We start from the raw sequence: 12,989 nt of genomic DNA on the forward strand, positions 1-12,989 counted from the left end.
AGATTTGCAAGGCACTGGCTTCCAGAAACAAAAACAGGAGTTTTACAGATGATTAAATGGGACTATGACAGGCTGAGACACACCAGAAGAAAGGGTGGGGGAGTGTTTTTCTGGGAGCTGCAGAGGGCTGGTCTGGGGAGCAGTTTTAGAAGGCGGACCTTGCTGGGCAGAGCAGGACTGTGGGGAATCTCTAGGTCTCCGTTCCACTGATGCTTCCCAGTCTCATGGTGGGAAACACATCTCTCTGCCCCATCTGCCTTGGTCAGTAGAAAGCTTAGCTTTGCAAACACAGCTCTCAGCAAAATGGCAAGCACTGGATTGAAAGGAGATCTGGTCCTGATGCCCGGGCCTCTCCCAGCAGGTGTACTGACTGGTGCTCTCGGGTTCTCCATTAGGCAGAGGAACCGTGCAGAAGTGTCACTCAGAGTATATAAGGGAAGTAACAGAAAAGCAAGCAGGGGGGTGTGGACCAAAGGAACCAGAATGCCGGCTGTGGCTTAGGGACCGGCAGGCTGTGAGACTAATACCTTCCACCCCTAATGCACAGGCTTCAACTACTCAAAGGACACTGAGTCCCTGCATACCTCAGCCAAATGGCACCGAGGAAATGCCAGCTTAAAAAAAAAAAATTAAAAAGAAAAGAAATAAGAAGGCCCTTTCTCCCATGACTTTCTCTGTAAAGGAGGAAGAAGGTTTCATCATTCCCAAGCCTTTTTAAATTCTAAGTGTCTAATTGGGGAATCAAAGAGTTAATAGAAGCAAGAGTTTGGAGGGTCCTGGCTGCTTATAGTCACAGGAATGCAGGCAGACCTGAGTATGAATCATCCAGTCACGAATACATTATAAAAAGCAGTAAGGCCAAAAGCATTCACAGCTTCTTGGAGTTCAGCTGCATTAAGACTCTTCAGAGGCCAAGTTCTCTGTATTCCAGAGGTTCCTCTCAAGTGCCAGGGGAGCGTGAGAGCTCACCGTGGCTCACCGGCATATGATTAGGAGCCAGAAGAAATGTGTTCCCCTTAGACACAGTAGCACACAATGCATACCTAGATACAGAGTCTGACAGATGTGTGTGTCGTTCCCATTTGATTAACAGAAACTGCCGAGCAAGTTTAAGAAGTTCTACGCGGAGTTTGAGAGCTTAATGGTAAGTGACTTCTTTTACTCTGTTCACTGTCCGCATTAATCCAATTTCTGATTAGCCCAAGTTCTCACTGCAGAAATTTTATCCGTCCTTGTATGACTTTAAGAAGTTTATGATCCTTTTTAGTGCTGCTAAAACAAGCATGTCTGACTAATGAATGGCACCCTCAGGAACTAACTTAAAGAGGACTTATGTCCCACATAAGGTCAATTTGTGTAAGTTAGAAAAGCAGTGTAATAGGGTCCCTACCTAACGCTGCTCAGGTGGCTATGGGTTGAAGCCATGTGTCTTGGCTTTGCCAAAATTATGTCTCCTCATTGTCTGGGAGGTGTTACCAGACAGGAAAGTGGTGAATGGGTCTTGCTGTGGGGGGTGTAGGGGGGGTGTGCAAGGAATGGCTCAGAGGGCAAGTTGGGACTGGCGATGTGCCGGGTAGGGGATAGGGTAGGAAGCCAACCTTTGGGAAGGAGGTGGGGCCTCATGGAGTGGGGGAACTGTTGAGGATTTGTTCTACACGGTTCAGTTTTTCTGTATTCAGAGGAATGCCTCCCCTTGGCTCCTGTGGGTGCCTTCAAACCAGAACAGGAACAAACAGCACAGCACTCTCTCACCCGAATGTGGTCATTTTTAAAACAAACCAAACCTGATTAAATCTGCCTTTCTTCCATAGCATCTCAACCCCAAAGACACAGCTGTGGGATGCTTTGTGTGCTAAGAGGTTAAAAGGGGGGGTGTGGGTGTGGCACGTATCACTCATCACTGACCAACAACACTTTTGTTTCTCCCAAGGATCCTTCCAGAAACCACAGGGCGTACAGGCTGACAGCAGCTAAACTGGAGCCCCCCCTCATCCCTTTCATGCCCTTGCTTATTAAAGGTAATCTGAAGACATCCCCAGGCCAGGCGGGAGGGGTACCTGAGGGGAGAAGATAAGCAACACCCTCCCAGAAGGCTCTCTGGCAAGAAGTCTGTCTTTCCACCAACTTTGGCTCCCGCTCTTGGGCCCAAAGCTCTTAAAGGGGTTGGAAGGCGGGAGCATAGAGGTATGAAAAGCCCATGATTTTGAAGCTTCGTGAGTGAAAAGGGTTTACAGTAGAGACTTTACTAACCCCAGGTAAAGCGATTTGGAAAGTTAAACACCCAACATAAAAGAAACTATTATCAGCTTTTTCAACTACAGTGTTATGCAAATCCACTCGCCTATGCTAATGGTGCTATTGTAGTTTCTTAGTGTGACATATTTCCGTTAGTGACTAGAGTGTGACTTTTATTTCTTTACAGATATGACATTTACTCATGAGGGGAACAAGACATTCATTGACAATCTAGTAAACTTTGAAAAAATGGTACGTGCAGTATTATAACCTTTAACTACAATGTTTTTTTTTTAAATAAAATTTGCATTTGTACTAATAAGGCAAGTAACTCCCGTGTGTGCTGGCGTGTTACAAAGGTGGTTTGCACAGAATGGAGTTTTGAAACATTCGGTTCAAATTGGCTCCGTCTTTTGCCGTCAGTTCTCTTTTGTGGAGTTGAATGGTATTTGGTTGCGGCTCACAGCGGCAGCTGGCTTTTGTGCCCTGTGTTTCTGTCCCTCTGCTGCCTGTTGTTAAAACGCAGGAACCTTCGAGAGTGACTTCGGCTGTTTTCTTGTTGTTTTGTAAGGGTTTGCGCAGCTAGCTAGACTGCCCCAGGATGCCTTTGAAATGTTTATCAGCCAGGGCCGGCTGGAGTTCATGTAGGTAAGAGGCAACACTGCCAGCCGATTTTATTATGGGGTATTAATCTGAGTGTGCATTACTTAGTCTCATAAAGTTCACTCGAGGTCAGAGAGGGGACTGGGAGACTCTCGGACATCGCCATAACAACAAGAGCAACATGTCGGAGAAATGTCGGGGACAAATGTGAGATTGGCCCGTTCACATTCAGTGTTTTCCAGCCCTTTCTCTATCTACCCTGCCCCTACCCGGAGAAGAGGGAGCTTGGCAAAGGTACTTCCAACTTTGTCTTCTTACCTCCCGTGAAGCAATAAAGCAGGCCCTGCCAAGGCCTTTCTGTAGCTACACAGTCAATGGAATGCCACGCTGTCTCTGAATCCCTGGGCTGCACGCATCCTAGAGACGAAGAACGGTAGAGCTCATTTCCCAGGATGTACACATTTGCCCAAGACTATGTTTTGCAGTGTGAGTGTCTCTGGCTTTGGAACTTAGATGACATTTAGGGTCAGTGCCCAGTTCCCTCCCTCCGTCCCTCATCTTCTGCGTGTGAGTGTTTCCTCAACAAGACATGGGGCTCACGCCTGCTCTCTCCACCTCTAGGCAGATAGGTGGTCCGTAGTGACTGAGTCTTCCTGTGAGTCAGAAAGTACTGGAGCGTTCCTCTCAGAGACCTGAAATTCTAACTGTTTCTTGAGATCAAGCTAGTGGGTACGTCTGCAGGAGAATTTGAAACACCCCACTGCGTGTGGGCTCCAGCTCAGTCACATTCGCTAGGAGCTCGTGATTACGATTGGCTGGTTGGTTCCACTGTCTGGAACTGAGGAAACAGACATAAGCACACACTCCTCAAAGACACCGCACCCGTGGTTTCCCCATGGTTTCTCCCCCATACACAAAAGGTAGGGCATGAACATCCCTGCTATGGAATCAGTTTGGTGATTACTATTTTTTTATGAACAAACAAAAAAATTCTTTGTTTTCTTTTTAGTATAGACAATTAAACATTCCCAAGCATTTTGAAGGAGGGGAGGGAGAGGGGAGGGAGGGAGGGAGGAAGGAAGGAAGGAAGGAAGGAAGGAAGGAAGGAAGGAAGGAAGGAAGGAAGACTGAATCACTTATGCAGAACAGACTAAGACCAAGAGGCAGCTGAAGCTGTAAAATACATGGGCACAGAGATGTGGGAGTTAGTATTCCTAGAATAATAGACTGACTTTATGACCTGAGACTACCAATGTGAACTGTGTGGCCTAGAGCAAGCAAGAATGGCAGTGTTCACTGTGCCGGTCATTTAATGGAGAGGCTGAGGGTTATCTCTGAGTTTCTAGAGCCATGTCTGCTCCACAGCCTACAGAGGTAAAGTCAAGATGCCCAGGAGTAGGGTCCTCATGTCTGTACCTCAGGGCCACAGCAGTGAACTTCTCTATGCTCGGCAGTCAGCAAGGAGGTCCTAACTGTTTTGGGTGATGCTTGTTTAATAGTTGTTTAATGGTTAAGCTAGCCTTGTGGCTATGATACACAAGCCCAAATCAACGATGGGTTGAACATCATTGTGATAATTTAGAAACACGGAAAATGTATTTGTTTTCCTTTCGAAGTCTCAAGTAAGCATGGTAGCTCCACTCTGAGAGCTTTGGCTCTCTTCCGACTTCATGTGGCCCACCCTCACATCCACATCCTAGCTGTGAAAAGGAGAAAAGGGTGGGTGAAGAAACGCTTTGCCCATTAAGGGCAGAGAAGAAGCTGATTCACCACCTCCATCACATTTAAGTGGCTAGAAATTTAACTGCATGAAAAAGAAGGCCAGAAAACATAGCCTTTGGGGTATCAGTGTGTCTCACTCAGAATCGAGGGTTTTGTTGCTATGCAAGGGAGGGAGAGGAAGATTTTGGGAAAGTACTCTTAGCCCTCGGTGCCAACAGCTCTCTAAGCTTTATTTGATAAGGCTTTTTATTTGATAAATCGTATTACCAGACTGGTTGATTTCAGAAATGATGCCCTTCCACGAGTTAGAGCTTAATAGAAAACTAAGTAGACTTTCAAATCAAAATCGATTCGATTGACTCTGTAAACCTGACCAATCAATATGGCATTATCAGTCAGCATTGATCAATCACTGTTGGCTAGCTATCCAGCATGTTCTCCCCCGAGCCAGCCCACCCTTCTTCTGGGCACCACTACCGTCACTCCGGTCTGCAGTTACCTCTAAGTGTCTTGGAGTGTGTTACCTTCTCTTGGTTCTTGTCAGGCATCCATCAGCAAGGACCAGGTGTGAGCAGAGCCTGCAGTCTCAGTCTCTCTCTCTCTCTCTCTCTCTCTCTCTCTCTCTCTCTCTCTCTCTCTCTCTCTGTGTGTGTGTGTGTGTGTGTGTGTGTGTGTGTGTGTGTGTGTACCTGCTGGGCTCTGGGCTCTGTCCCCAGTGGGAGCCCCTGGCAGGGGCAGAAGTCACCAAGGGCAGCCAGAGACGCCAATGCCTTTCTGTGGGGCTGGCCTCCCTCAGGCACAGCAAGCCAGCGTGCCAATGTGCCAACGCTGTTTTGTTTGTTTGTTTGTTTGCATTTTCAGTGTCTTCACCCTTGAGGTATGAAATGAGGATTAGAGAATTTACTGCTTCTTGGTTTTCAGGATTTTTGAGTACGAACAAAAGAGAACTCACGTTCTTATCCTTATGCAAAAAAAATTTTTTTTTTGAGCATTCTTTCTTTGGGGGGAAACATAAAGGGTATTCAAAAAATGTTTGAATAAAGCCCTTTATAGCATTCTGTGGCACGTATGAATATTTATAACACTCAGAAGGTAGACTAGCAATGGATTAGAGGATAACACGCTGGCCGGCTGCCACTATCCCGGGCTTCAGAAAGCACACTGATAGGTACAGAGGCTGCTGTACCATGAAGCTGGTTCTATTTCAGACATACCCATATTTAGGTATATTTACTTAAGAATAAGATTTCGAAGTGGTCATTTTTTCTCAGGAATGAGAAGCACAGAGGAAACTTCTAGACTTCTGGAAACATGAACGGAAGCTTATTAAAGAAGAGAGATGTTTTGAATCCTTTCAGTTTGGCGTTTCTAGGCATGCCGTTATGTAACTTGCAACAATGTGGCTTCTAACACCAGCAGTGTCCTAAAAGACTCATGTGGAGCATTGCTTTTGTTGCCTGGAGCTATGGGAAAAGAATCTTTAGGTGAAAATTTAAATGTTCAAATCTGCCTGGTCCCCAAGACCTTTGCCATCCAAAGGAAATCTATAGGCATACCTCGGGAATTCACACTTTATATAGACTTCACAGACCAAGGCTAATGTAGATTTTCCTCAAGGCAACAGAAGAGATGAGAGTGCCCAGGCAAAGGATGTCACTAGGAAATAAAAAGATACCCACAAAGTAGCCCTGGTCCTTTAAAATATATGCTATTGTAGAGGTAAGACATAAACACATGGAATATTAAATATTAACAAAAGACAATAGACACCATTAAAACGCAGTCCATGAGAGTAGTAAAGACATGCACCAAGGAAGCTGATGGTGGGAGGATCCTTCAGCTGCATCACCAGCAACAGAGAAAACCACATCACATACAATTACATACAATCACATTGTAAGATCCAGCCATGCTGCCCTAGGGACCCATCAAGCTTTGTCTCAGACTTCAGCTCTGCAGATAGCCCAAGTTGGCAAAGCCACCCTCTTTCCTTCCATCCCAGCCTTGGGTCCTTTGCCTGAGAGTGTTAATTCCCCTATACCTGGGTCATGTTCATGGTTCAGGCTTGTGCTTGCCCATCTTCTCTGAGCGAGTGCCCTCGACTCCCCTTCTAGCACTGCTTGCTCACAGCGAGCATCTGCCTCTTGGTCCAGACTCGGGAGTGGCTCTTATGATCCGAGATGGTCATCTTCGCCTCTCCTCCTCACTAGAAGGCAAGGGCCATAGACCAGGGGTCTTGTCTATGTTGGCCACTGATGTTTCATGAATGTGTCTGGTATATTCCAAGTATGCAAGGATTAGTCATTAAATAGAAGGATGACCCAGTGATATTCCAGTGCTGGACATGATGAGGAAGGGCGTTTGAAAAGGATCCTGTGATATCCAGAAGCATTTTCTATTTGTTAGAAATTGAATTGATGAGGGTGTCCTGTAGCATTTTGCAAAAAACAGATTCATCTTGGCTTTAACTTAGCTTTCCGTTCCTGAATGGGCATTCCTCTTCCTCTTCTCTACCTCATGGTACTCTGTCCTTCAGTGTCCTATTCTACATCAGTGTGTACAGAGGTTCGTACAGCAATCCACGTGTGTCTGAACTGTGATGCCCCATGACCTTCCTATGTACAGTAGACTGTGAATGTTGTGTGTGTTAGACGTGTGCCTGTCACAAATCCTTTGGACATAAATATCCACTGCTGGAGACAAAGCTCGGGCTTTCTCAGGAATGATTACAGCGAAGACCGGTTGCGTGCCAGGAAGTTGAGCCTTACTGCACATAACCAGGGGTTGCTACAGTGGACATAATCTTTTTAGAAGGAAATATATATATATATATATATATATATATATATATATATATATATATATGTGTGTGTGTGTGTGTGTGTGTGTCATATATATATATATATATATGAATATATATATATTCTTATGGATAAAAAAGTTTCTCGTCCTGAAGATACAGCAGTCTAAAAAAATTATTACCGTTGTAAATTGGTTTTTATACATGCTAGGCATAAAAGGGTTGATAGAGGACTTACAGTGGATAAACAGTGACACAGAGATCCAAAGCAGTAGGAACAGAAATGGCAGAAGAGGAAGGAGAACCTGGCAAGGAAGAGCAATAGTAAAGAATCACGAGTTTAGGGCCAGCCTGGACTATAGCAAGATCTTACTTGAAAATCAAAATCCAAAGAATAAGAAAGCTCAAGATCTTAGAGGTCAGCCGAAGGAGAAGCAAAGCTGCTCTAACAGGCACTTGTTAGAAGAGGCATAAGTCCCAGGAGCTGCTCCTCACCAGGGAGCCTACAGTGTCAGCTGGCCTTGCCTGAACTTGCCTGAAACCTGCCAATCTGAACTTTGGACGCTAGACCCATAAGCCAGTACTTCCTCGGCATCACGAGGCACCGGGAGCTTGTGCAAGGATAAGAGTCGGTAGGAACAAACAAGGAAGGCTAGAAAGCAGAGGGGCCTGGCAGATAGTGCCAGGTGCACATGGGTGTGGAAGTGTGAGTGGAAACGCCTGGTTGGGTAAACCTGCTCCTGAAAGGCTAGCCCACAGGCTGGTAAACGGATAAAGCCGAGGCCTTGAACAAGGCACCTTGCCGGATCTGAAGATAAAGATCTACCTCAGAGCTTGAGGAACATTTGTGTCATGTTTGTGACCTCAGAGGCGAAGCACAGACACAGTTGGATCTCCATAGTGTTCTCTGAGACCTCAAGAACGAGATCTGTTTCTGAGTCTCTGCCTTCAGTTATAAAGGGAAATAAATGGCTGGGTGTGGTCACTGTTCTCTCTCTCTCTCTCTCTCTCTCTCTCTCTCTCTCTCTCTCTCTCTCTCTCTCTCTCTCATGCTTGCTTGCTTTTCTTTCTTTTTCGGTGGGCCCTTCTGCAAATGATCATCCTGAGGAGAATCCCTCAGCCTCAGCTGGCTTCCCCCTCAGCCCTGTACAAACACGGTGCTAAGTGTACAAACAAGCTTCAGAGGCCGGCACTTAGAACTAGTCCCACAAAAGAATCATTTCAGGTGTGACGAGGGGTTTCAGTCTGTCCATCCCACCAACTTGGAGCCCCTTCTGAGGGGGTGTGTTCTAGCACTCACCCCAAATTACCAATCACTTTGGTTATTAACAGGAGTCGTAATCCTCAACTTTGCTGGACAGGGGAGAAGGTAGGGTGGAAAGGAGAGGTGAGAGATTCTGCTCTGGAGGAATCAGGCATCCTCTTCCCCCAGTCCCCATGTCCTGACATTACAGAGTTGCCCGGCTGGCTCCAGGCAGGCCAACCTGCTCTGGCAAGACCTCTAAGCCCAGGGTGTAATTTTTTTGTTCCCTCCCCATAATGGTAGTTGGACAATGAAACCTGTGTGTCTTTAACTTTAGTTTCAACCAACCTTAGCAGAGCTCAACAATGAATAATCTTGTCTGCCACTGAGGATGCCACGTGGGGCAACATCTGTGGACACAGGAGACAGAAAGGCTACCTAGCTTTGTCTTAGTGAAATGTAAAATCCCTCACCTTGGTCCCCAAAATCACCTGCCCATTTGCAGAGCTGAGAGCTGTGTCCCGAGGGCAGCCCAGTGAGCCAGGTGGTAAGCTTTCATTCTCTGAAGCTGACAGATGTCAGTTATGTAATTTTATTCAAATTATGACTTAGGTGTATAACTCAGCCAGATCAAGGAAGGGGGAAAGCGATGTCTGCGCTCTAAGATGTCAAGGTAGAAACTGGCTAGGAGAAGCTAAATCGTCCTATAAGAAACTGTGAATAAATTGGGGCTATTTAGGATGAGTCAGAGAAGATCTAAGGTTAGGAACTAACCTAACGCATTTGTTAATATTCCAGAGCTCAGTGGGCAAAAGGCAAAGGGAGAAATACCCTGACACCAAATAGCAACACAATTCTAGGTCAGCAATGTTTACAAATGAGAAGGTTGACTTTAGAAACGATCTGTTCCCACCGCTGGCTACGGTCAAGCACTCGGTAGCCATGGCCTATTGGCAGCCTGTGGAAGGCGCTATAGATTCTGGATATGGTTGGTGGGGGTAGGGATTTCTGAGGACTCACTAGTATGTTAAATATCACACGTGTCAATAGGGGCCAAAGAGGTCAGAGATAAAATGCTTTGGCCTCCTGAAAACGCTCTCCAAGCAGCTGCTGGCCAGCAATGGTAGCTTCACTTACCACTGAGTCCACACCATTAAACATTATTGTCTGGACCTCACAAAGGGAAAGGACGGACCTCCTTATAAAGCCCGCTTTTGGATTTAAGTTAGGCTGAAGTTATCTTGGCAATACAATTAAAAGGATACGTCAAAATTAAAACCATTGTTAAAATTAATCAAAGATTTAGAAAGGTAAAATGAACTTCGGGGCTAGAAATTACGGATTTGAACAATTGTTCTCACATTTTAAACTACATAATGAGCTAAAAATTATGAAGCCTCAGAGGATAGCTATAAAGAGTCGTCTAAAGCTAAAGTCGGGATGAAATGTTTTATCTTTCAAAAGTAAAAAGCAGAACAATTACTCTCCACAAAATGGTATAGGAAGAGGTTTCTGACCTCTGCTAATTGTTTGATTATTCTTCAGAGGGACATACTGGCAGCGTTCCGTGGGGTTTTCAGTAATTACACTCCATTCAATATCGGAAGAATTACAATAATTCTACATGGAACATACTTGTGCCCTTCCGATGCAAAGCCTTTAAAGGAGAAAAACCAGCATAAAGTAAATTAGCAGGGAGATTATCATAGTTACTGTTTATTCTGGGCCTCCCTATATCAGAGGCTAATTATACATTGTACACTACATTATCTTGAAGGTGTTTGTCACTTATTTCTCATGCCGATCAGCAGTCCTGCTGGTTTGGGGGACCCTTTGTGAAAGTGAAGTTTGAACAACTTTTCCAATTGCCTCTTTGTGTGTGAGAAAGCATCTCCTGCACACTTGCCAGAACCTTCCGAGCGGAGGCAATAGGCTCACACCGTGTCGCCGTATACACACGTGTAAGACCCCGGTGCTTGTGCACACATGTGTAAGGCTCGATGGGTGTGCACACACACACATGTAAGGCCCCGGCTTTCCTGTCATTTTGTTTTTATATGGCAAGCTTTTCTCCAAGTCATTTTCTTATACTTCAGTAAACCACGGTTGTCTGAGAGAGAAAAGCAAGTACCAAGTTTACATCGCCCAGGAGAAATCAGGGAGTACCTGTTCCTGGGTAGAGCCTTTTCAATGTTTCTGTTGGTTGGACTATTCATCCGGTATCTGTGCAGGATTCCTTTCAGAAGCTGGGAAACGAAGTCCAGAGACATAGGTAGGGTCCTCAAAGTCAAGCTACTGCTGAAGAAACTGAAACTCCAGGCTAAACATAGCGCTCAGGCCTCGCCAGCATCGTTCCTGGGAGTTGGGGGTCTTGGTTCCCAGCCTTCAGGGTGGGGTGTCCTTGACTTGCCCTTTCAGTACTAGACACTGAATAGAGGGCCTCTCATATGATCAGATAGTGCTTTCCCACTAAGCCACATTCCCCAGCCCGTTCCTGCTTCTTTTGTGTTAGTATTCAACACACACATACACACACACACACACACACACACACACACTCACGCACACACATGTACACACACGCACACCCTTTAAAATTTTTATTGCAACCAATACTTAAGAAACTAGGATTGCTTAGTGACAAAAGTAACATAGGCCAACTGAGTTATGGTCCGTTTAAAGACTGTTTAAAATACAAGTGGCATGGAAAATAACCACAGGGTAACGTGAACATGAAAAACAAAGCCCAGATATGCATAAAGTATGGCTTAACTTTTAGAAATGCCTTTGCATGTTTATTTTTAAGATATCAGAAGGCTAGCCCAACAGGGATGGCGCACGTCTTTATTCCCAGCACTCAGGAGGCAGAGGCGGACAGATCTCTGAGTTCAAGGCCAGCCCGGTCTATAGAGTGAGTTCCTGGACAGCCAAGGCTAACAGAGAAACCCTGTCTTGAAAAATCAAAGTCAAACAAACAAACAAATATATATATATATATATATATACATGTAATACAATACAAAATAAAATAATTATATAATATATTATCAATAATATATATTATAATTATAATTATATAATTATTATAAAATATATAATAATTATATAATTATTTTATTTTGTATTGTTATCACACACACACACATTCAGAAGACAATGTACCAAAATAGTAATGAGTTCACTCCTTGAGTTACTATCACATAGTTTTACTCCCTCCTTACCATTTTGATTTCCTACTCTGTTACTTTGTCAGTATTATAAATTAGGAAGTAAAAGGACAGAAGAAAGGAAGGCAGAATTTGGATTGAAATGCATACTCTTGCTGACACCAAAAATGGCCAGGGAAGCACAGTAGGGCAGCAACGGTTCAAGGAGAATGTTCTGACTTCCCATTCAGTCAGTGGGATCTACTGCCTCTTTGCTGAGTCCTGTGGAGTAGGAGAAACCTGGATGCTCACCCTCCTCAGAGCCAGGACAGTTTCAAGGGATGGTGGAAAGGTTTCCCAGCGCCAAAGCACAGGGTCAGAGACACATTTTCACAATTCGAGGAGCAAGGACACAGTGAGGCAAAGACCTGTGTCACTGAGTCATGAATATTCGTTACCTGCAAATGCTCTGTAATGTCATTGTGCAAGTTGCACATCAACCAGCTGCCTTCGACATTGCAGAACATGCTGCTTCCTATGATACCAAGTCTTGCTGGAATAAATAATGTTCCCCCCTTTGGGGATTATACACTAAACCGACTGAGCATTTCCCTTTTCTTTTTGTGATTCCTTACAGCGCATGATTGCAAATACCGCCAGAACGGTGCGCTACTACAGGAGCCAGCCATTCAGTAAGTTCTGCATGCCGTCATGGACATGGTGTGATTAAATCCTTTTTAATGAGACTTTCCAGACACTCCAGGAGTCTGGGCGGCATTTGACACAGCTTGGACCATGAGACCCATGTGTGCCTTGGGTTTAAGAACTTTGCTTTGCTGTCGTAAGGCTAAACTGTATTTGCATTGTAACTCCAGAAAATAGTGTCAGGATTTTATTTTAATAAGTGAGCTTGAAGGAAATGCGTTTGTTCATCTCAGGGTAGCCAGAACAGGTAGGTTGCAAAGGCCCACATAAGCCTGTCCCCAGCGTGACTCACGCTCGATGCTGAGAAGTCCGGCAGCCCTCTGTGAGTCAGTACTATCGTTTATAAACTGGGAAAGGTAATATTTATCGTCTCCTGAGTATGCATGAATGTTTATAGTGCTTTTGCTAAAAGGTCTATGGCAGGCTCTATATAACATTTTCAGTGTTCCCGGGTACTCTTTTAAATGTTGGGTGTATGCCGTGAACACCCGTGCTATGTTTTCACATCTATGAAATATTACTATTGACAAATGGC

At 44.8% G+C, this 12,989-nt stretch overlaps 1 protein-coding gene across 2 annotated transcripts in view; it reads left to right on the forward strand.

Annotated features, from left to right (window-relative positions):
* Positions 1-12,989, forward strand: part of Rapgef4 (Rap guanine nucleotide exchange factor 4) — a 287,989-nt gene that overhangs the window by 271,332 nt on the left and 3,668 nt on the right. For both annotated transcript variants that reach the window (XM_032903483.1, XM_032903485.1), the window contains 4 exons: positions 1,094-1,144; positions 1,931-2,018; positions 2,423-2,487; positions 12,387-12,441. In XM_032903483.1, the coding sequence (XP_032759374.1) occupies positions 1,094-1,144; positions 1,931-2,018; positions 2,423-2,487; positions 12,387-12,441 (259 nt within the window). The remainder of the gene's footprint in view (positions 1-1,093; positions 1,145-1,930; positions 2,019-2,422; positions 2,488-12,386; positions 12,442-12,989) is intronic.

Source organism: Rattus rattus, chromosome 5, assembly GCF_011064425.1.
Source record: "Rattus rattus isolate New Zealand chromosome 5, Rrattus_CSIRO_v1, whole genome shotgun sequence".
Lineage (NCBI taxonomy): Eukaryota > Metazoa > Chordata > Mammalia > Rodentia > Muridae > Rattus > Rattus rattus.